Raw genomic sequence first — 22883 nt, forward strand, 5'->3', positions numbered from 1 at the left:
TTGTTATACAAAATACCATGTGTAAAACAAAACCAAGATTTGCATTAAAATTCCTTTCTCAGACACTGAGAACATAAATGGGAATCAACAGAAGTTATTTACAGTGCTAGACAGTATTTTACTGCATACATCCATTTACAGGTTGTTTGTTCGTTTTTTGGGGTTTTTTTTGTAAATTGCTGCTAAATGTATGTGCCCTGGTCCTATCAGACAGTTCAAAACATTTTAAAACTTAAATCCCTGGAACTAGACAAAGTAATGAACAATTTTTACCACACAAATTTTAAAACCTTGACTTGTTTTGTGTGGTGGATAGTATTTTCAACTTAGGCTTCCTCTTATGCCTTCAATTTGGATTTAAAACCTTCTGAGCCAAATTCTGCCCTCACTTAACAGCTTCATAGTCCTAAGTGCTGACAACAGGGGTTGCACAGGTCTAAGCAAGAGCAAGACTTCATCATCTGTGCTCAGTGAGCATAGTTAATTCCTAATCAATGCAGTGGGATTGACCCAATTAATAGAGGTTCATTTTCCTTTTGAATTCATGTTTCAGACGAACTAATGGTATTTCTTTAACCCTTATCATAGCAGGAAAGAGTCTTTCATTTGAGGTTGTAGGCAAACAATCTCTTTCCCTTGCTTTCCTAAATCTCTGTAAGATGTTTGCTACCCAACAGTTATGACTCCCTGTTTTTTTCAGCACTTACTTTCCTTTTCTCCCACCCTCCATGGAAATATTTTTGCTTAGAGAAAAGGATCATCCTACCTCTTCCTTAGCAGCCTCCCCTGGACACATTAGCGTTTTCTGTCAAATGGTCTCAATGTAATTTACAAATAATGGAGCTGGTCTATCAGTGATGCTCTCTCCTCCCTGTGACATAGGTAAATAGCAACAACATGCTGTGTTTTAGAGAGGGGACAACTGACATGTTGCAACCACAGCACCCTTTTACAGAAGGTCCATCCAGATTCACATAAGGCATGCTTCTGGGCAGGCAAAAATGCAAACTGAGGAACTGTCCTTCTGTCCTTTGAGGACAGTAGGTCTTTACCTACTTGGCATCTCAACCCTTGGACATGCAGGAAGCAACCCTTGATCATGCAGCCCTTGATCATCAAACTTGCAAGACTGAAAGCAGAGCAGGGGATTTGGGAAGGTGGATGTAAAGATGGGGTAGGGCTGCCTCACTCTTTTTTTGCTCCTTGGCCGCCGTGCACACAGCCACTTCTCAAGCGTGATTTAGAGCAGCCTGGTCATGATCTCACCTAATTGTGTGGCTAACAGCTCCAGAATAGGCCCCTGTGATCAACACATCCAGAAACATGAGCTCATGACATCAAAAGGCCAGTTCTGTAGTGAAAGGATGGCCTTCAGGTGCTGCTGGCTTCAAAGCTCAGCAGTAAAACAAAGGAGAAAGCTATATTTGGGGACCATCATGGAAAGCATTATCATTTGCTGTTCATCAGAGGTACCAAAGCAGTTAATGATTAAAAAAAAAAAAAAAAAAAGAAAATTATCCAGCTCATGGATGTAATAAGTTTCAGGAAAAAATACTTTTTTGCCACAGGGGTTAGTTAAATAATTTAACTGGGAATGTCATTGCTGAGCTCTGCGATAACCTGCACAGAACTGCACGGACCTACAGCGGTAGCGAATGGCTGACTCTCCCAGGAAAGGCTTTGTTATCCTTATATTGCTTGACTTTTTTACACCACATCTGTGCTTGCTTCGTCATTCTGCCATCTGCTGTAACAAAATACAGGCAAAGCATTTCAGAAAACAACCCCTCCACACTTTAAAATGCTCCAACCCAGAGCACAGCCCTTTACTTCTCACAAGCTGTAGTGCTTATCTCCTCCTCCTCCCTCGGCCCCCCCACCACATGCATGATGAATTACATACGCGTACCAAGCGTGGAGAACACAGAATCCCATTGATTTTGCCACAATGTTTCTATTAAATGAAATGAATGGTTATGCGCTTTACTTTGCTGCTCAAATGCATTTGCTGAAAGGTCAGAAATAGCAGGTCATTATCATTAAATTCTTAATTTTGGAACTCCCAATCAGACTTGTTTCCTGTTTGGTATTGTCTGCAGACACACAATGTATAGCCGAGTGAAAGACTCTGATTGCTGAAGCATCAAAATAGCAGAGCATGAGCAGAGTGATTTCAAGCACACACTCTGTATAGGCCAGTCAAAGTTTCTTCCTGGTGCAGCCACACAAATCTCTTGGTAGCAGTAAACTCGCTGCACAGACTTCATTCCTGAACACATGTTCAAAGGTGATAAAATAAATGCAGATGGTTTCTCAAAACCTCAGTGGAGCATTTTTTACTATTACTAAATGGACTGTAAAAAAACTCGGGAGAAAATGGAGCAAATACAGTTTGACACAGACAGGCAATTTCAGAATAGCTTTCGGTCGTTTGGGAGAAAAGCTAAATAAAACGTGTGTTTATAATGATCTATTGGCAAAACAATATTGACAGAGCATCTGAGCTGCCTAATGGGAGTGAGTTTTAGAATACTCAAATTAAGCTAGCGTTGCGAGCTGAATATTTTGCTTAATTACTTAACACACATACAAAAAATTTGGATAGGAACTTTGAATTCATTGTGCCATGACCGAAGCTAACAATAAAACCATCCCCGGCTACAGTGAAAACAGGATTAGGCCTTAACAAATTTATTACAGGCTTTGTTTACAAACTTGTTACAAAATTATACAGCATCTTATGCGTACACAGGATTTACAAGAACGCGTAACTGATGTGTGCGATTGCTCCACTCCCTGGTTGAGATCTGCAGGTTTTTCTTCACTCGGGGCCTGATCCAGCTTCCACTGGAGAAGGTGAGAATTTTTCCATTTGCTTTAGTGGAAACTGGATAAGATCCAGAGGGTAACACTTCCGTTCATTGTTATACTGGGGTGGGAAAGAGGCAGCCGATCTAATAATCTTACGCACCATGCTTCTTTCTCGTTTAATGTGTTTCAGATGACGGGCGTTGTATTTACTCTGATACATTTTTGCTGGCTGCTTGTAAAATTCTTGGTGCATTGGTAAAGTTAAGAGTCAAAGACCAATTCCTGTTACTGGATTTACGGTGGAAAATGACAAATTGTTTTCTTTGAACCTATAAAGAATGAACCTCCCTTCATTTTCAGTGAGCAGAAAAAAAGGCATTAGGATCAACTCTGATGTTGTTTGCATTGCTATAAACCTACATTTTCTCACCTGTCTTCAACAGAATTTCTCTGGATTTACAGTGATGTAAATAAGCGTGGCATCCACACTGTAGGAAGAAGGTAGTTTCCAATTAATGGGATAGTCTGTAAGCAACAGTGACTAACCAAGCTCTGTTAGTTTTCTTACTTCCTCTTCTCATATGGAGATAGACCTATCTGGCATACTGAAGCACGGGGATCTCTAAAGTTAATGATCCATGACAATATCTGCTCTCAATTACTCACAGCACCTGAAAATGATCTTTATTTGGGAAGTAAGGGTGTAAAATTAGGTTTTTAACTTGCAAAAATTTTCAGACGGACAGGACACTGAAAAATATGCTTGTCCCTCCAAGTCGAAAAATTAAGGGGTCTGGGTTATTTTTTCCCTGTTGAAACAAACTTTCCTGCTAGCAAAACCAGAAAAACTTCTGTTGAGGATTTTTTTTTAATGTTTGCCAAGGAAGGAGAATGCGGGAAAAATTCTAGACTATCAGATACTGAGTCCTGAGTACAGATACTCTCTTTCCTTTTAACGATTTCCTTGGTATCAAGCCTCTGAAGTTATTATTGCTTGAAGCAAAGTTAGGGTTCAGTCCTGTGAGGTGATGATATTTCCTGTGAGGTAAATACCCTGGCCTCCTGTTGAAAATTGAGATGGTCCTCAAAACCTTTGTTTATGGCCTCCCCTGCAGAATTATACCTACACGCTCCAACATGGCTTTCAGAGTCACTGCTATTCCAGTGCTTGGCCTCATGAGCAACCTGTCCGGTTCTCCGGTGGTTTTATGATGTGTAACGCTCTCTGTAAGGGATTAGAGGAGACCACACAATTTGCTGCCTTTGATGACCTGCTGCAGGCTTGAAGCTGGTTCTCCAGTAGTGAAAACTCCATGAACAAAGGCGTCCTGCAACCTTGGGTTTGAGTGCTCTGATCTCATTCTCATTTGCAATGCTGAACACGCTACAACAGTGAAAGCCGTGCTGTAAAAACCTAAGACCACTACAGCTGTAATGCTTTTTGAATGGCTGGCATTTTTCAGCCCTGAGTGTGTGTTAAGATCTAGCTAGACACAGATAACATATGCAGTCCAATCTTAATTCTGTTGATATCCATGACAAGACTCCCATTTACTTTTATGGGAATAGGATCCCATTCAGGGCATAACACAGCTAATGTATAATAGACTCTTCAAGTAGTGTAATTATTACTGTCCCCAGTGGACCTACATGACAATACAAAGAAGAGTTTGAGGTATATATATGCTAGCACATTTGTCTTGACCTAAGTAACAACTCACCTGTATAACTGAAGAACTTCATTATAACTATGGACTACCTGGATTTTAGTCACCATACTGCTCAAAAAGATACATTATTTCACGTCCCTGTGAAAGCTACCAGGTTTGTTGAGCAGTTCTACACATTTTTCCCTCTGTGAAAAATGGAGAATGGATTGCTGAGGAGAAGAACAGCTTCGTACGGGTGTGTGGCTTTGATATCCATGCCAGGATATCATATCTTTCTTTACTACAATTTGCAAGCCAAGGGATTTTTTAATGTTAAGTCACCACCAGCTTTGTTTCTGCTTTAAAAACTCAGACAGAGAGGAATGATGCAACAATGCAAACAGAAGATAATTGATTCATGTGAGGAAGAAGAGGCTGATCATAATAAATAGTAAATTCTGAAGAAATCATCTTTTATGTATTATATTAAGATCTATTTAGATTGGTTCTTGGCTTCAGTAAGTTTCTGCTACAAATATTTTAGATTTTTTTCATATTTTTTCTATGATGAACTGGCAGCATTAGAAACAGTTGCAAAACAAATGTGCTTCAAAAACATAAATGAAAGTTGCTGGGTTATTAGCAGTCATTCTGAAATGTTAACAGAGGGAAAATTGTCATTTCACTGGCAAAACTGGCATAATACATAGAAATTGTATTTTATGGCTACTTGATGCCTGTAACGTTGACATCATCTGCAGGCTACAACACACATTTTGGTCCATTTTTGTTTTGGCGGTGAGGAGTCAACACTGCATCCAATTAAATGTGAATGTATAGAGTGGGGAATATAAATATGTACACAACTCTTGACATTGATCTGATTTTTAACAAGTTTACTAAATGACAGTCACTGGCTTGACAATACTGAATGAAAATACTGATTTTACACAGATTTTACAGTAAGGTTATGGTATGCTGCCGACAAGCAGTGTCACAAACATAGTCTAAAAAAAACCCGGAGTTGCCCACAGCAGAGGCACACACCCTTTGCTCTTGTTTATTGAGAGAGAAAGCTTATATACTGTAGAATTGCTGAAGTTTAATAAATAAGGTCAACTTATAATATATAAAACAATATAAACATTTATATGCTACATGCATATCATATAATTTAAAGTAATAATTTATATAGCAAAGAGATGCAGATTTATGTTCTTCCTATTTTCCTTGACAACGCGCACACGCAGGAGGTGTCTATTCTTATCCACCTCCAGCCTACCAGTTTATTGTTTTCTGAAGTCAGTGCTCTAACATAAGTTTGGGATGTCTTGCATTGGGAGTTCCAGTGCTTGTCATCAATGCCACGGCAGCCATTTTTTACAGGCTTGGCTTCTTTACACCTTGTTTCATAAAAGTATTGCTTAACTGGAGAGTTGCCCGTTTTAATTTCTCCCAGCACAGTTACCTGGTGTCCTCTAATGTCGATCGCAGATGATTTGTCCGTGACCCATAAACTTTCACTGTCACAAACGGAATATTCCCCTCGGTGGCTCTTGTGCTCTGCGTACCTTTTCCGCCGGGAGGTTCTGTTCACCACCACTGAATTTCCAATATAATCCTCCATGAGGTACAGTGGCGGTGGTTCTAGCGGCGTGTTGTCACTCAAGAGGACTCGGGGAGAGTTGTAACGTCTCTGCTGCCTTAAGAGGTCTGTATCCATTGAGATAACTGGCTGGAAGTCTGATTTCACATTTTCATCTCCATCCACGTCTTGCTGAGTGTCTGTTTTCTGCACTGTGTTTTGATAGTTTTCCTTAATATCTACCATCTGCTTAGAAAGCTTGTTTTTCAAAATGTCTGCCTGAATGAGTTTAATAATAAGAGAATTTATTGAATCTTCTGGCAAACTCCTTTGATCCATGTTGGTAGACTGGATGCCACGAAGATAAGCGAGAAATATCACATAAAACAAGATGGACATCACCTTGTTCACCTGTAAGATCTTCAAAGAAACAGAAAGTCAACATAAACAACTAAATAGGGAAGTTTACTAGATGCTGTACACATGAAAATTTGGATTGGTTTTCAACGTCTTACATCTTCTGCATGTTACAGATACAGATAGGCCATGTGTTTCTTTTAAGATAATTTTTCATTATATTTTATAATGAATGCAACTGTTTTCTGACTTTTTTTCAGTGTTTCATCTATATTTAATGGACTTTTCAGGATGACCTCACTTTTCCTCTTTCCATGTATAGTGGCAGATACGTCCGTTAGGTCCTCTCTCTACAGAGGTAGGTAGCTATTATTGGGATAGTATGTCTAGGTCTTGGCAGCAGAGAGAGGCCAAGTTACTTTCACAGAGTCTATTCTACAGAGTGGTTTAGTTTCAAAATTGCAAGATTATGCAGAATAGCAGATTATCTAATGGTGTAAAATGAAGAAGTTCTGACTTTGCTAAGTGTTGTCAATTTTTGTGTGTTGACACCTCATGGATCCCTCAAATTCCTACTCATCAAATGGCTTGTGTTTAACTGGAACAACCCGTTCCAGTGTTTGACCACCCTCACAGTAAAAAAACAAAACAAAACAAAACAACCTCTCATGTTTCAGTATTATTTCCTATATCTCAATTTGTGCCCATTGCCTCTTGTCCTTTCTTGGGACACCCCTGAGAAGAACCTGGCTCCATCTTTTTTACTCCCTCCCATCAGGTATTTCTACACTTTGATAAGATCCCCCCGAGCCTTCTCTTCTCCAGGCTGAACAGCCCCAGATCTCTCTGTCTCTCCTCATATGACAGATGCTCCAGTCCCTTAGTCATCTTCGTGGACTCGCTCCTGTTTATCCATGTCTCTCCTGTACTGGGGAGCCCAGAACTGGACACAGCACACCAGATGTGGCCTCACCAGTGCTGAGTTGAGGGGAAGGATCCCCTTCCTCAACCTGCTGGTGAACGCTCTGGGTATTCTGTGTTTTTCCCAGAAGAAATTGCGAGAAATCAGACCTCTTAAACAGAAAATTTTCAATTTCTTCAAATCACCATTTTCTATTTAAGAAGGCAAACCATTTTCTACTTAGGAAGGCAAAGAAAAAAAGAAAAAAGTTTTATGGGAGAATCCTCTATCTGCTCTAAGCAAAACTCCTTTTAGCAACAGTGAGTCCCCACTTCATAGTTTGGAACTGCAGCAAAATCAGAGCTACCCTCTGTGGATGTGTGATCTGTCCTTTTATGGACAAGAAATGTGTTTTCTCCATTCTCAGTTTGTCACAGTATGAGTTCACCTAAATCTAGACTGTTGCTTGCAGCAAAGTTATGCTTTGGAGAAAAAAAAAATCTAAGATTTTCAGTTACCATACAATTACTGTCATACCTAAACAAATCCTAACTTAATGTAGATGGATCTCAGAGCCCAGACCATGCTGTATAAAAAGATGTCTTCCTGTGCTATTTAGTCTTCCCTCAGTAAATTATATGCTTTTAAAAACAGTAAAAATATTATAAAACAGATGTCATTCAGCAGATTTCTTACAGCACACAGAAGGGCTAACCCACACGCAGTATGACACACAAGTCGATAGGATGGTGAGCAAAGCTCTGACAATGCTCAGCTCAAAAGCTGAAAGCATTATTCATGCCAACATGCAGCTGCATGTAATCACTGGTCTGCTTAGTTTCAAAACTAAGTGGCACTAGAAAAATACACAAGTTGGAGCAGGTGATGAGGTGGGAAAAGTAAGACTGGAGTTCCTGCAGACTCTCTGTACTGTCATGCTGCACACAAAAAGGAAGGGATAGGGACCTCAGAATTAGAGCAGTTCAAATAAACTGTTTTTCTTGTCCATGGAGGAACCCCGTTAATGGAAAAAAAATGTTTAAAAGTATTTTTCTGAACCTAACGTAAAATGTCTTGTGGATTTGGTGGGAAGGGTGTTAAACTACTCCGAAATGTGACTTGTAGTTTGATTTGTACTTGGCAAATTATTTGCTGCAAAAGTAAAAATGTTTCAGAACCAATTTTTACATATTTCTGGGATGTTTTGCAGCGCAAAATTTCGAAAGAAAATGCAAATGCTTGATGAGATTACAGTTTTCAGAGAGTGCCTCCAAGACAGTTCACCTAGGAGGTTCATAAGTGTTGCATTCAGAAATTCCAGTCTATGACTTGAAATTGTCAGGCTGCCCGTGAAGTCCAGCACCTCAGAATATGCCTAAGGCACTACTCTGTGAAATGTGACATCACTGGGAAACTGCAGCTGGTTTATGGCCTTGGCTTTATTTTGAGTATAAGACACCTTAAAAGTGTATTCATTTACAGGGCTGGGCAATATTTCTTTTGATAAATGGCTCTTTGCCCAAAGCGGAACTTTGTGCCTGTCTAAATTGAGAATAATTTGCAATTTGTACTTTTTACTTTGGGGGTTTTTTAATTTTTATTTTTATTTTTTTATTGTTGTTAAACCTATACACGGAAAAGAAAAATGTAAAACATCGAAATGTTTATGTTTTCATATGTTCAAAGCAAATAATTCTGATGTTTCTGGACATGCTTTAAAAGCTACAGAACATAATACACAAAACAGAAGTGCTTACTCAGTATAGCGAGTGAGTATATAGTGAGTAAGTTATCTATGGAGGAGACTTGCATTCAGAGGCAAGATTTCAACTGAGGTATCCTGTCTAAGAGAAGACCGACCTAGCTTCCAGGCTCCTGGGGCACAGGCTTGTATGGACCTTAGCAGAAGCTACTCCAGCACAAGTATCAATAGCTCTGTCTTCAGCCTTTTGGAGAATGGTATAAAAATCCCCCAAGAATTTAGTCCTTCACATGAATTTTTCTGTTCTCTCATTAAAAATTCTTAAAATTAAAATGATTCATTTCAGGTAGAAAGACAGATTTTGTTCAAGCCAAACTTTTTGTAGTTAGCTGCATATTGTGAGATATTTTTGTTGTTCTTCAATGTTTATCTTGAAATTTTCCACATATAAATCCCGAAAAGGTTCATTTTAGCTGTCTTTGTGGACTGTTTGCAGTTAAGTAAGTGTGATTAATGGTCCTAGAAATGGACACAATACTATTTACACTCCTACAGGAAGTACAGACTAGATTACTATATTTGGGGCCTGAGTCTGGGTCCCAAATAAGCATAGGAAAACATTTCCATGGTGACCTCAGAATAAGAGCACAGCCCAGCTGCATGCTCCCTAGTCCAGTATCAGCTGAAGTAATGTTATTAGATACAAATAGAGAAGACCATAATCGGTGACTGCTTCCACTTCATTTCTGCCTGGTATCTGATAGTGCTAGAGTATCAACGCTGGTACCTGAGCTCAGTTTCTGTTTCCATGGGCTGTCAGGTCAGCTGTGACACACAGCCTAGTCAACATTAAGGTATATGATGGCACATGACTTAAACAGGTCTTCAGTATATATTGGATATAACAACACATCCATTTGAACCAGTGTAGTCATCTTACTGTGCAGTACCTAGTACATACCTGTCCTAGAAGCCCTGTGGTTGTAGAATGGTTTAGATCGTGTGAAGCCAGAAGAGTTTATCCAGCACTTTCTCTGGATTCCCATCAAAGGTATCCCTTGTTGACCTGTCTGTTTATGGCGAACTCATCATTTGACTGGGGACTCAGTGGCTGGACATAATTGTAGGTCACTCGTCTCATTTTGTGCCTGTGCCACAAAGACAGTAGGCAGCTACCTAGGGTGGGCATTAGCAGCCTGACACGGTCTTGCTGCTGGGATATCCACCTCGTTTTCTGTCTCTCTCCTCCTGTATCACCCGATTCCTTTACTGTTCCATATGCTGGGAGTTCAGCAAGGGCTCCTGACATATTCCAGGAAGTTGTTTTTCCTGAACTGCTAAGAAGCTTTGGACCAGCTCTGCTTTTGTGCTGTGCTATTCCATGTGCCCTTCTAGATGTTGGGATGCACCTTTGCTGCTTTGAGCTCTTGCTAGAGGTAAGTAAAAAGGTGGCTGAGGGCTCAAATCAGTCTTTAAATGTGCTTGGAAAACACTCTGCTATGTGCAATTTGGAAAAGCACTGGACATCAAGGTAGGAAGATACATTAGCCTCTTTGAGTTGGTCCCTTTACATAGTGGTAGTGCCCCCTTATTCAGAGATACTACCCTGGCTTTCAAAAATGATTGCAAAGATGGCAACAGAAGCAAAGAAGGTCCTTAAAGGAACAAGGAGTAGGACTAAGTGACAATTAGGCATTATGAATGGTCCAGAGGGTTTGTGGAAGCACTCATCACAGCATGGCAGGAAAACCAGCATATCCTGGTAATATAGAGCCGGCTGCTAATTTGCACTAAACGAGTTTGACTTAGAGATTGCTGACATTTATGGCACAGCGGGTAAGAACAAACACCATAGAAAAGAAAAGCTCATGCATTGCAAAGTTGTTTGATCTTTCAACTGTAGCTTAGTTTTACTCTATTTGAATGGTTTGTATTCCTGCCTATCACTGCAGTGTTAGCAGGGTATTAATGCCGTCTAATCTAGGTGTCTCAGGGAAGGCCTAAATTTAGGAGAAGTAAATAAGGTTGCCTATTGCTCCCATCAGTAAATTAAATCCCCAATACACTCTGACAAATCACTTTCTGCTCTTTTCAGACTCAACACTTTATGTAGTGTTGGAAAGCTTTGTTTAGTTTTGTTTTGTTTTGTTTGTGGTGATTTTAAAAAAATCTGTATTGCTTTATTTTGATCAGTCTCTGAACAGTCTACCCAGCTGAAGAGTGAAGTGTCATTTAATATGTTCTGTGAAAATAATGAAATTCTAGTACTGTGAGATACTGCCTAAGTATTTACTTTTAAGTCATTGCTAAGAGAAACTGGAATAGAAGGAAAAGTGACTGGTGAATTTTACATTCAGCATTGTAATACCCAACAAGATTTATGTAAGTCAGCTTGAAGTATTTGGCACTTTCTGAAAAATTTAAAAGCAGCTTTTGTTCTTCAGACCAAGCAACTAATGATCATTTGTGGTGGCTGACAGCTTATTCAGGCTTTTGCCAAAGTTGACAGTGTAATTATTGCTAAGCACTGCTTAGCTAACTCACTGCTTGCTAAGCACTGTTTTCACAAACTCACAGAAGGCAACAAGTAGCAGAATGCCCTGTCGATTCCCTCATCCTAGTAACTATGTTGAGAAGAAATGCAGCCCTTCTCCTCTGTGCTTAGGGGGACAGTGAAAAGGTACAGAACAAGAAAAATATGACTGCATTCTGAATATTCAGAAAGATGGGAGTATGAAATAATTGCATATGAAAATTTGCACTGTATTTCAGAATAGTAATTGACTATTTCTACAATATGTGCCTGTACAAGGATTTATTAAGGTAGATTGCTGCGGAGTGCTGAATGGCCCTAGGGATGCTATGACCCTCCTGAACATTTCCACTTCTCAAGATACAGAAATTTCAACACATACAGATTGAAGCTAAAGCTTTCACAAGAACCAGACCCACTATGAAGCTGAAGAATTCAGAGACAAAATCAAGTGGGACTGAGTTATGGCAGCTCTAAGTGTTAACCCTCCCATCCTCGGGGCCAACAAAACCGTAAGTTAGAGTGAAGGAATTATTTGAAACTAATGCATTCCTCTTGCAGATGGGCTGGGGAGTGTGGCTACACACCATATCTGAGGATGAGGCCACCAAAGTTTCTTAAGCGTCTGCAGCAGGTCAGTTGCTTTTAATCATGCATTAGTCAAGGCCATTTTCAAAAGAGAAGACACATCTGAGCTCTGAGCCCCGATAGCCTCCAGTGAACGGTATATACCTAATCTATTATTGAAACAGAGTTCAGCCTACTGAGTCACTGACATTTCCTTTTCTTCTTTAAATGACTGGCTGAGCAAAGCACAGCAAGACAGCTGTTCACCCAAGTATGAGAAACTCATCTGCACTTCGAACCAATCTACATTACTATTTATGATTACTGTTGTGACCGTGACCCTACTAGTCATTGAGGACAGGTTTCCCAACTGGTGACAACTTTCTGAGGGACAGTTTTGTGATAATACATCTGCTGCAAGGAGCAATCTGTTTTCTGAATGGTTAAATGCACTGTGTAGGACTGCAGCAATGCCCATTCATTTCAGACACAGATGACTGCAACAGTATGTGTGTCTATGTTTGATCTTTCCACAAATATATCTTTTTGGAGATCAAAATGTGATCGCCTTACACATACCTGCCCGTTTCCAAGAGAAAGGTCAGGAGCAGTTCCTCCGTGCTTACCTCACTACTTGGAACAGCAGCTACTTCTCACACCTTGTGCAAAGTTAATTCTGTTAGGTTTTGGCCCCTCACCTTCCTCCCCCGCCACCGACATCGTCTGGAGTTCAGGGCACTCGAGACCCCCCTGGAGGCATTTGACGCTCCCCAGCATCCTCTAGCAAACCCACCGAGGAACTCAACTATTAATAATGTCCGGTATAATATCAGCCGCACTAGCTACATCCCCAGGTCTATAATCAACTACAGAAGTAGGCAGGCTTTCCTCAGTCGCAGCTAGGTCTTCTTCTATTTTGATTCCTTTCCTCACTGATATTTTTGTGACATGATATTTACACTTGTCTGTCTCTGCCCAGACTGCCATAGTGTAATTTTGCATTAACCAGTTGACTAATTAATCTGTGTATTGAGAAGGTCAGGGCAAGGGTTTGGGAGGCTGGGATGCTGATTTCTCTGATTTGTTGGAAGAGTGTGGTCAAGTCAAAATCTCTGATCATTACTTTCTACATCTGCAAAGTAAGGAGCTCTGTGGAATGGTGTTGGGCTTTTATTACACTAGATATATACCCTGACATCCTTTGGTTTCTCCCTCAAAAAGCTGGCTGTTGTTGCCCTACTAAGAGAGCAAAAGTAAAGATTTCCCCTCTCCACACAAGGCACGATAGCATTGCAGGTGCCCTGCAATTTGATGCCCTGCATGCTGCATGGGAGATGCCTGTCCGTTTTGAGAGTTACGAGGCATCTTAACAAATATATTTCCATAAATGTTCTCAGTATAAATCATCCTCTGCTTTCTTTTACCATTCTCATGTCACTGATATTTGAGCACTCCATAAGCATTTATCTTGGTTAATACCGACATAGTAGGAAGAGTGCCATTGTTCCCATTTTAAAGAGCAGAGACTGGAATACACAGAAGTCAGATGATGTTTGCAAGGTCATACAGGTATTATGCTTCAAGTTGGGGAACAGCCCCTGGGTTTTCATCTTGCACTGCCTGGATCAGGAAAGTCCATCTGTAATGTTGTATGGAAGTTTGATTGATCAATGACAAACATGAAATGCACGGAAATAAAACCAGTTTTTAGTCATGACAAAGAATTAAAGCCATAGTTGGATAAACAATTTCCACAAAAGCTGAAGTATTTCTACGTATTATTCACTAGCTCTGAAAACTGTCCAAAGTAACAAGAAATCTAAAGGTTATATTCTTAGCTAAATCAATAAATTCCAATGACTAGACCTGTGCTAATTTTACAAAACCAGAAGATTTGCCCAGAGCTTTGCACTTGCCTAGTTTTGGGGGTTTTTTTTTGAGAAGTCATTTGCAAACAGAAGAATAGAAAGCACCAGAACTAAATCATGGTAGTGGATAATTTAAGCTGATAAACTGTTTGTGTGTTAATCTTTTCATTACTGTTTGTTAATAGCAGCAGGGCCAAGCAGCAAACAAATTAAATTTGCAGCTAAATTTGGAGGGGATGCAAACAGCAGTGAGCAAAGAGAAATACAATCTCTGCTGGGGAGATGGAGACATAAAATATTGGCAGAAAATTACAAGCTAGCGTGCTGGGGGAATAATGGTATTGAGCAATGATATGCAGAGGGGAAAAGAAATTTAGAAAGGAGCAATACCTGATCAGACCCAGGAATGATCTAAAACCTTGGAAAGGCACAGTATTTAATAAATGCAAATACTGAGGCATTGCATTGCAGAGCTAGGAAGGAATTGCCACTTTCTGTAGCACAGCAGAAAAATTGGGAAAGCTGCTTGAAAGTTGAAAGGTATTGTCATACGAAAAGAAAATTAGGAAAGAGCAGCAAAAATTACTAGAAAGGCTGTATAACTGACCTTTGAGGAAATTGCCTTGAATGTGCAAGCCTTGCTATGAGCTGACAGAAGGGGCATGACAGCAAACCCAGTGCAAAGATCCCGACAGCGTGAGCATTGGTCAAAAAGGTTCATTTTAGGGTGGGGCAAAGGAGCGCAATCAGGAAAAATGGGATTAAACTAAGGAAAGGGAAGTTAAGTTGATAATCAAAAGCAGTTTTCAAGCTCTGCAAGATGTTTGTAACAAGCCCAAAGCCACACCAAAGAGGCCTGGTTTCATGTTTCGCTGCAGCCCTGAAACTCCATCTAAGTCTTTTTTTAAAACAGTTTGAAGATCCATTAACCTTTCAAGTCAACCTGGACCTACTTTGGCTCAACCAGGGCTGATTAATTGTTTTGTATTAAAGTCAGGCAATAGTTGCAGTTCCTCTTATTTTCGTCAGAGAGATGCTTTGAGGGCTTAAGCTCTCCATAATTAAAGTTGAGAGCAGTCCTCCAGATGAAACTCACTTCTTTCACCTCCCCACAATTCTGCAGGGTTCAAGCCTGGCCTCTGGATATATTTGGTGTTCAGTTCTGAGTATGTTTGGTGTATGTTTCTGGAAAGAGCAAGGGAAGCCATGGAAAGTGTTAAGGTGGAGTGGTCCACATTGTTATAAATTGCTCTAGTCGTTCTATTTTTAAATGTCAGAGGTGGGTTTTATCTAACTTGGTAGCAGGAGAAGAAAGGGAAACAACTCTCAGATCATCAGAATTTTGCCCCTTTACTGTTAGGCTGCGAAAAATCAGCCTTCTAGAGACCCTGTGAAATAGGATGGTCTGACGTGTTTTTACATTTACATTCCTACTGGATAACTCATTTTATAGAAAAAAAAAATTGCAGAAAAAAATTGAGAGATTTTGAAAAAGCTATTTAGTTTTTCTGATGTTAAGAAACTCAAAAGGAAAACTGTTTCAAACTGTGAATTTCAAGATCATTATTTTGCTGGATTTTACATTGAAAACAAAAGGGTTTCTATTCTGTTTTGGTTTAGAAGCTGAAAACTTCCTCTTCCATCTTTTTTAATAGTTTCGAATTTCTTTTTTTTTTAATGAAGTAAGGAAAACAGTGAAATCAAGCAAGCAAACAGGAGAGAACAAAAGTTACAGCTTCAAAAATGTTAGAGTCTCAGTATGAAAAATCTTGCATCCCTAAACCTAGTTTATGGGTGCAGACAGACCTCACACCCACAAGGAAAGAGAAACACAGTAATAGGGAATGCTAGTTAGAAATGAAATGAACTTTTGTTTGCTTTGAATAAAAAACAGTTCCTAAAGAGAACCTGAGGTACTTCTGTTGAAAAAAGAACATTTCTTTGGTTTTCTGACAGCTCTACTGTGACCCTTGAATACAGATGTTTGCCTTGAGAGTAGGAACGCTGTTAGGGCAGCGCTGCCCCTTAAGAGACCCGGGCAAATTTTTAAAGTACCATTTGCTTATAAGGAACAGCATTGCTGCTTGAGAGTTTCTCCCAAGCACCAGGTATGAGCCTTGCTGCGCCTCCACACGCAATGCATTGCCACCCCAGGTGTGCTCCATGGGACTGGGACTGTGGCAAGCCATGGTGCAAGAGGCTTGGTGTGGAAGCCCCATTTCATTTCAGCCAAAGCTGCACCTGTGTTTGCTTTGCAAAAGCCCATGACTCCAGGTTTCTTTAAAGCTGTACAGAAATACATCCATGGCCACTTTGTGAATCAAAGGTTGCTTTCTGAATTGCCTCTCCCTGTTCCTCAAAGGTTCACAAACCTCCAAATAGGAAAGTCTTGTTAGACAGGCGGGTGCAAAGTATCTGATGCAGAGTTCTCAAGAACAGGACTCCAGGCCTGATCCAAATACTCTAAAACCAACAGTAGGACCTCACTGAATTCAGCATGAATTGGACAAAGTTTTTGCACAGTAAGGGGTGCGAGGGAAAGACAATATGACTAGAGACAGTTGATGTTTGATCCTTATTTTATCATACATGTAGCATGCAACTGAATTGTTTGCATCAGGACCATAGTGAGAAATTAGCACTGCAGTATATAATTAAATACCTTTTCCATGGTCTTTGCACAGGTGCAGTAGCTTGCTTGCAGCCAGCTTAATATTATATTTTTAAAGTCATTCTCAGAGAAAAGCATTCTTGTATTTCTGAGAAAATACAGGTAAGGGTTTTTGGGGGAAATGTAAGGTTAGAAGTTTGTTTCTTTGCATAAAATGTAAGCCTTTAGATTAAAAAGAGCTTGTATGCCTAAAAGTCTATTCTGACAAGCTGAATAAGCTGGTCTAATATGAGAGATCACCTCTCCCAACAACCTTGCTCAGTTCTACACTGAAATCATGGTGGCTCTCCTAGAACTGCTCCCAGCTGCACAGTGAGACCCCTGAATCCTTCTTACGGAGAAGAGCTCACAAATATAATACGTACCCATGAAAGACTGTTGTGCTTTTCCCCACTGTATCGGAGTCTTTAAAAAAGCCATTGCCCATTTAGAGAAAAAAGTCATTCTACTAATTGTCATTACTTTATAGCAAATTGTTTACATGTAGGCTTGTCCTGAGGGTAAAGACTGTTCCGGTAAATCTAGCTACTCTGCATTTTTTCCTTGTAAAAATTTGCCTGAAGTGGAACTTTGCTTGTGAGTCCCCTAGTTCATCAATGTTCATGTGGATAAAATTTCCAGTATGTGGTTCTCCTTGAGACACAAAGTTTTCTAATTTTAACTCTCAGTTAACACTTTGCTGTGAGTTTGACCATATTTAGGGGTTAATGCTCAAAGATGGTGAGAGTATTCTGGTCCCAGTCTGGCAGAGTGTATGTTTTTTAAGCTTGTGAGTTGCCCCACTGAAATGTAGATTGCTCACTCCTTAAGCTCATGGTTGAACACTCTGCTAAACTGCATCCAAAGCGTCTGCTAATTTGCAGAATTGAGCCCTACCTTCCAAAGTCAAAGTGCGATCTCTGTGTTCTCCTATTGTGCTAATGCACGCTCTTCACCTCTGCCAGGTCCAAAACTCATCTGAAAACTGCCTTGGTTTTTGGAAACCGTGCTTTTCTTATCTTTCGATCCAGATGCCATTTTGCTGTTGATACAAAATGCTTCCCCTCCTTCTTGCCAAAAATCTTTGAAAGAAGAATTTTAGAACTGGGAGTACTTTAACACATGCTGTCTCTTGCCAGGCATATGATCTCCAGATATTTGATAGAAAAGCAATGTCTTAAACTGGGCATGGGAAGGAGACAAATGAGATGTACAGCAGCTGGCCTTGCCTCTCCTTATACAGTCAATAACTAGAACGTCTTTTTAGAAAATTTCTTCTTACTGAAGAAATTCTGGTTATGAAAAATTTTATCTACAGAAGGGCAGGAATAAAGTAACTCTCAGGGTGTGAGAACTAGGAATAGAAACAGTAGTTTTTTAAATAGACTTTTGTTCACCTCCTGTCATATGCACACTTTATACATTTCATGAAAGAATCCTACTGACATCTGATCACCACAAAGGTTAGTTACATCATTGGATAATTGACTCACAGATTACATACAAGCTATGGAGATGCTGCTGCAGGAGTTTACTCCTTTTGTGATAGATCAGGTGTTCACTGCTGTTAGATGCAAGAAATCATGCTTGGACACACAACCCTCACTGCAAGAGCAGATGCTGTGAGTGCATGAGAGCTAACAGAGGGTAAGGGAAGGCTGCTGGCAGTCTTACTGCAGGCATGGCAATGCTGCAGCATGAAGCTTTTTTTCATAGTTAAGAATGGCTTTAGTGATCAAGTGTTTTTTGCTGTTGTTTCACAGTTTGGAAACTAAATCCCAGACAGGTTATGTGACTTTTCCAAGGTTATGTGAGCCCAAGGTCATGTGAGAAGAGAATGAGAGAGTGGGCATTCAGACCTTCCTCTCATGAGGTCTAGGCTGTGGTTGGTTCTACCCACTGGACTAGACTCTTCCTTCAGGTTCTTTCCAGCACTCTGCTGGCCCCAACCAAAGTCCATTGAGTCAGCTGGCCAAAATCAGAAGTACTTCCATGCCATATTTCTTCCTATTGAAGCAGTAGCAAAGGGAAACAGTCCTTACTCTACTGAAGTCAGAAGTAACTGGGAAGCAAGCAGAGGGAGGAAAAAGGATGTGGAAAACATTGCCAAAGGTGTCCATGGCTGGCTCATGTAGAAGATCTCAGGTGCCTTGAGGAATTAAGAATAACTTGGAATCAGCCTTAAAGAAGGAGCAGGCCAATGTAAATCGGCCGTAACAGTTCAGTAGTTTTCCCCAGGAACCAACAAAACAATCAAGGGAGAGATTATTTTAATTCCACACAGAGGAAAAGCTTGGTCCTAGACTTCAATTTGCACAGTAGAAATCCCTGATTAAAAAGGAGCCAAATGCTGTTGTGCTTCAGGAAGTGGGAGAATTAGGGATGCTTACTTTGGACGACAGTGTAACCTTACAATGTAGCCTATACAAGGGGAGATGCACAGCTGCATCTCCCCAGGAGCAGAGTACAGAATATATTGAGAGTCGCAGTTCCTCCCTATCTTCCCTCCACCACCACACGCACTCCCTTTGCTCTGCTACAAAAGTCAATTACTTCATCCTTCTTTTTTTTTCTTTTTTTTTTCTTCGTGGAGCAGTTTACTCTCCCATGCTCCCAGCCAGCTACTTTGGCTAGCAAGGAAAGGGAGTGGGGAGAAGTTTGGGCTCTGTGCACTTCTGTCATCTTAACACCCCCTCTCCACCCACTTCCTCTCAGCAGGGAGTATTGGGTGAGCAGCCCCTGCTCTCCTTGCTGCAGGCAGAGTTGCATTGAGCAAGCTGAACTTGAACACTGATGGGAACAAAGCCAGGCAGTGGGGGGATTGGGGGGTGTGAAGGGAGGGACACTCCTCCCTCCCCCTTATATTCCTGTCTGACTAGGTACTGGCCCTGGCAATGCTGGCAATGTGTGGTGAGTTTAACTTAACAAGTGTGTTCTGTACAGATTCCGAGTTAAAGGCTCATGTTAAAATGATACAGGATATTAACAGTGCTAGAAAATGGGGGAGCATGTTCACTGAAACCAGTGGAAGACCAGCATCTTCCTAACCTGATCTCAGTCTGTTACTAGAAAAGATGGAAGGGAGCCCATTGCAAAAACAAAACAAAGCAATCACATCCTTAGGAACTTTTGGGAGGCAAACATATGGGGAAATTCTTTACTAAAGGTGAGAGGTCAGTCAACATCTTGGGATAACTGGATGTAAAGGGGATAATAAGTTCTCAGGCCTTTCTGACGATGGGAACACAAAGAGCTTTGCTGAGCTACAAGCAGGAGTAAAGGGCTTTTCCAATGGAAGGCAACTTTACCTGTGGCTGGCACTGATGGGAAGCCTACACGTACTCAGGAAATATCTCCTGTGCTCTCCCAGAAAAAGGCAGAAGCACACACATACCTCTTTTCTGTCCCATGCTCCCATCATCTCACCCTAAACCTACATCTCTGGGCTGAAAGCCTCAGAAATGTCTACCTTGGCCATGTCATGAAGGCCTCTTTCTTGTTAGCATACATTTGGGGGTACAGTTTGTGATGTCAAACTTTCAGTACAGCTTCGATTAAAATATAGGTTAGTGGAAAGCAGAAGAGAACCTGGCAGGTCAAGACTGCGGGATTCAGGTCATCTGGACTATGGGACTCAAGTGCATGTGCAGACGTTGGATTTACAAGCAAAATACTGTGCTAGAGTTATTTAGAAAAGATAAGACACATATTTTGGGACTGCTAGAAATTAAAGAAAATTGCAAAGAACATTTATTCCCATTTTAAATTATTAAATGATATTATGCTTGGAGACAATTGTGTATATGCAACTCTTAAAAATTAAAGCTCGACGCCAAATTCTGCTTTTGGTCACGCAGAAAGCAGGCGACTGTAGAATGAGTTGCATATAACTGAGGTCATAATCTGGCATAGTGTTTGAGCTGGCTCAGTTTTCTATTACACTAATGTCAGTACTGGTAAGCTGTTACAAGGAAATCCAATAGGGAATGAGTCAGGTGTTAATGCTCACAATCAATATGATTCCAAATAAATTGGAGGAATTTAAGAAAAAGTGCTGTGTCTTATGATTAGGTTGTTTGTTTAGACTTAAAATAACTCTATTGACTTGAGTGGTGCTGTTTCAGATTTACCTTGGTACACGTTAGAAGAAAACGTGACTCTGTGTTTAGAAGGCCTTTCCATGTCAGACCTCTAACAAAAGTGAAGGAAGGAAACATATAGAAATTTCTGAACAAGGTGGTAAAACCAAACTATCTTCTTGTCCTCTTTTCTGTGTTCTATGAACAAGATGAAACTAAGATCGTAATTTCTCCAAATTCTTTCCTTTCCCTTCAATTTGGGGAAAACATGAGTCTATGCTGTGAAACCTGGAGTCATCTGTTTTGCTGGCTCAGATGGTCTACAGCTATTTGAAAATAAGAAAATAACTACTGCAAGAAAGGGGGCTAGCTTATCTACACTCTAGTGAAAGAAATACCTTAAAATGCAAGTATCATTCCACAAAAATATATTGTAATTTCACTGCCTTCCTCCTAACCTGCAATTTTTAGCAGTGGAAAAGAGAGTTTTATTCACAGTATAAAGACAATGGTCTCTCAATTTTCTTTTTTTTGTTTCTAATTGAAGAGAAATTTTCATACTACAATAAGGTCTTAGGTTCAAGATTTGAAATTAAAGTTCTGGATTAATTTTCAATATTTTCCTTTGATTTCAGTTCCAAAACCCCACAGCTGTATTAAGGGATTTAAACCCTTCACATCACTGAGGGTTAACTTTAAATCCTTTCCAGTGTGCACACTGAAGGCAAATATCCATCTTGCCTATCTGTGCTGAGTTGTCTAAATGGTATGCTTTGTGTTAGGTGAGGTAAATCTGCACCACTGTGAATTAGCCATTCTCAGGCTATGATTGAAGTCTGGTTTCTCCTACAAGCTGAAAGGGTTCAGATAAGAGGTTGCAATTTTGGCCTGTTTTCAGCTTTTCTCTTTTTCTACTTAGTTTAGTCCTTGCATCTGTCTTAAAACATTACATTACAGGCTGGCACTTGATATACAGTAATCAAAAAAGCACTGTACCTCTTTAGCCTAATGTGTACTGGAGGAGACAGTATCTGAGATACCTGGCAGGCAGGTTGTGTAAGAACTTGTTCAAGGAACTCAAGTACAGCAGGATAGGACCAGCAGTACTATCACAAATTGTCCCATGGCTTGTTCTGGTGATTGCTTGCCAGTGTCTAATACTAGACAGACTAAGCCAGAAGAACATTTTCAAAGACATGAAGTTTTTCCAGATATGTAAAAACAAGTGAAGTGTTGATTTTGTATTAAAAAAACCCTTCACACTCATAAAACTCCTAGTGAAAGCAAAAGAGAATACAAAGAATGAAGATTTTAAACCACTACATATTGAAAGAAAATACATAGCCATTAACATTTTATTAGCTCTTGTCCTTTGTGTTCTGGGAAGGCAAAATTGCAGCCCTTCTAATGAAAACAAAACCAACTAAACCCCACAAACACCACAGTTAGAAAGAGGGAAAGAAGAAAAAATGCTTGTCATAATTTCCCCTCTGAACACAGATAATGGTTGACTACCCTAGAGAAATACATAAATAAATAGGAATTGTATTCCTTTTGAAGCTTCCATGGTTGGAAATTTCCTTATGTACTTCCCTGTCGTTTTCTTTCTTGAAAATATTCATGCTCCTTGCTTTAGTTACTCTTTAGGGTAACATGTTCCATATGTCACATAGCCTTTGTATGAAATAGTTTAGAGTAAATTCTCCTTTCATCCCCGTGACCTAATTTTAAGGTCTTACTGCTGTGGAGGACTAAGGTGGATCAGTTTGATCAGACCCTCCTATTTTATAAATGTCATTTAACTCACCGCAACTTTTTTCCCCTTTCCATAACAATAAGACCAACCAAGTCTTTCTTTGTAAGTGTTGTTATTATAAACTCCCTTAAATTCTACATCTAATTGAACAGTGCTCTCTGACTCAGTTAATTATTATACTACTTGCTTTCATTCAAGTGAATTTTTAAACTAATGCAACACAGAAACTTATTATCTTCTTTTTTCTTGGTTGCTATTCTCTGGAGTAGATGCCAAAGAGGATTTTTTTGTTGTTGTTAACAGTGGCTTCCCAAGTATTTTTCTGTGCTTTGCATACAACATAAATTGCTTCCTGGGCAAATACTCCCTTTGATACTTTTTTCTTGGAATAAATTGCATTTAGCATCTTCACAAGTATTAGTCTC

At 40.0% G+C, this 22883-nt stretch overlaps 1 protein-coding gene across 1 annotated transcript in view; it reads right to left on the reverse strand.

The window, feature by feature from the left end:
* Positions 1 to 2684: 2684 nt before the first annotated feature.
* NTF3 (neurotrophin 3) overlaps positions 2685 to 22883 on the reverse strand; it is a 54389-nt gene continuing 34190 nt past the window's right edge. The window contains exon 2 of the mRNA XM_075508530.1: positions 2685 to 6465. Within this exon, the coding sequence (XP_075364645.1) occupies positions 5671 to 6465 (795 nt within the window). The 3' untranslated portion in view covers positions 2685 to 5670. The remainder of the gene's footprint in view (positions 6466 to 22883) is intronic.

This window comes from Mycteria americana, chromosome 1, assembly GCF_035582795.1.
Source record: "Mycteria americana isolate JAX WOST 10 ecotype Jacksonville Zoo and Gardens chromosome 1, USCA_MyAme_1.0, whole genome shotgun sequence".
NCBI lineage: Eukaryota > Metazoa > Chordata > Aves > Ciconiiformes > Ciconiidae > Mycteria > Mycteria americana.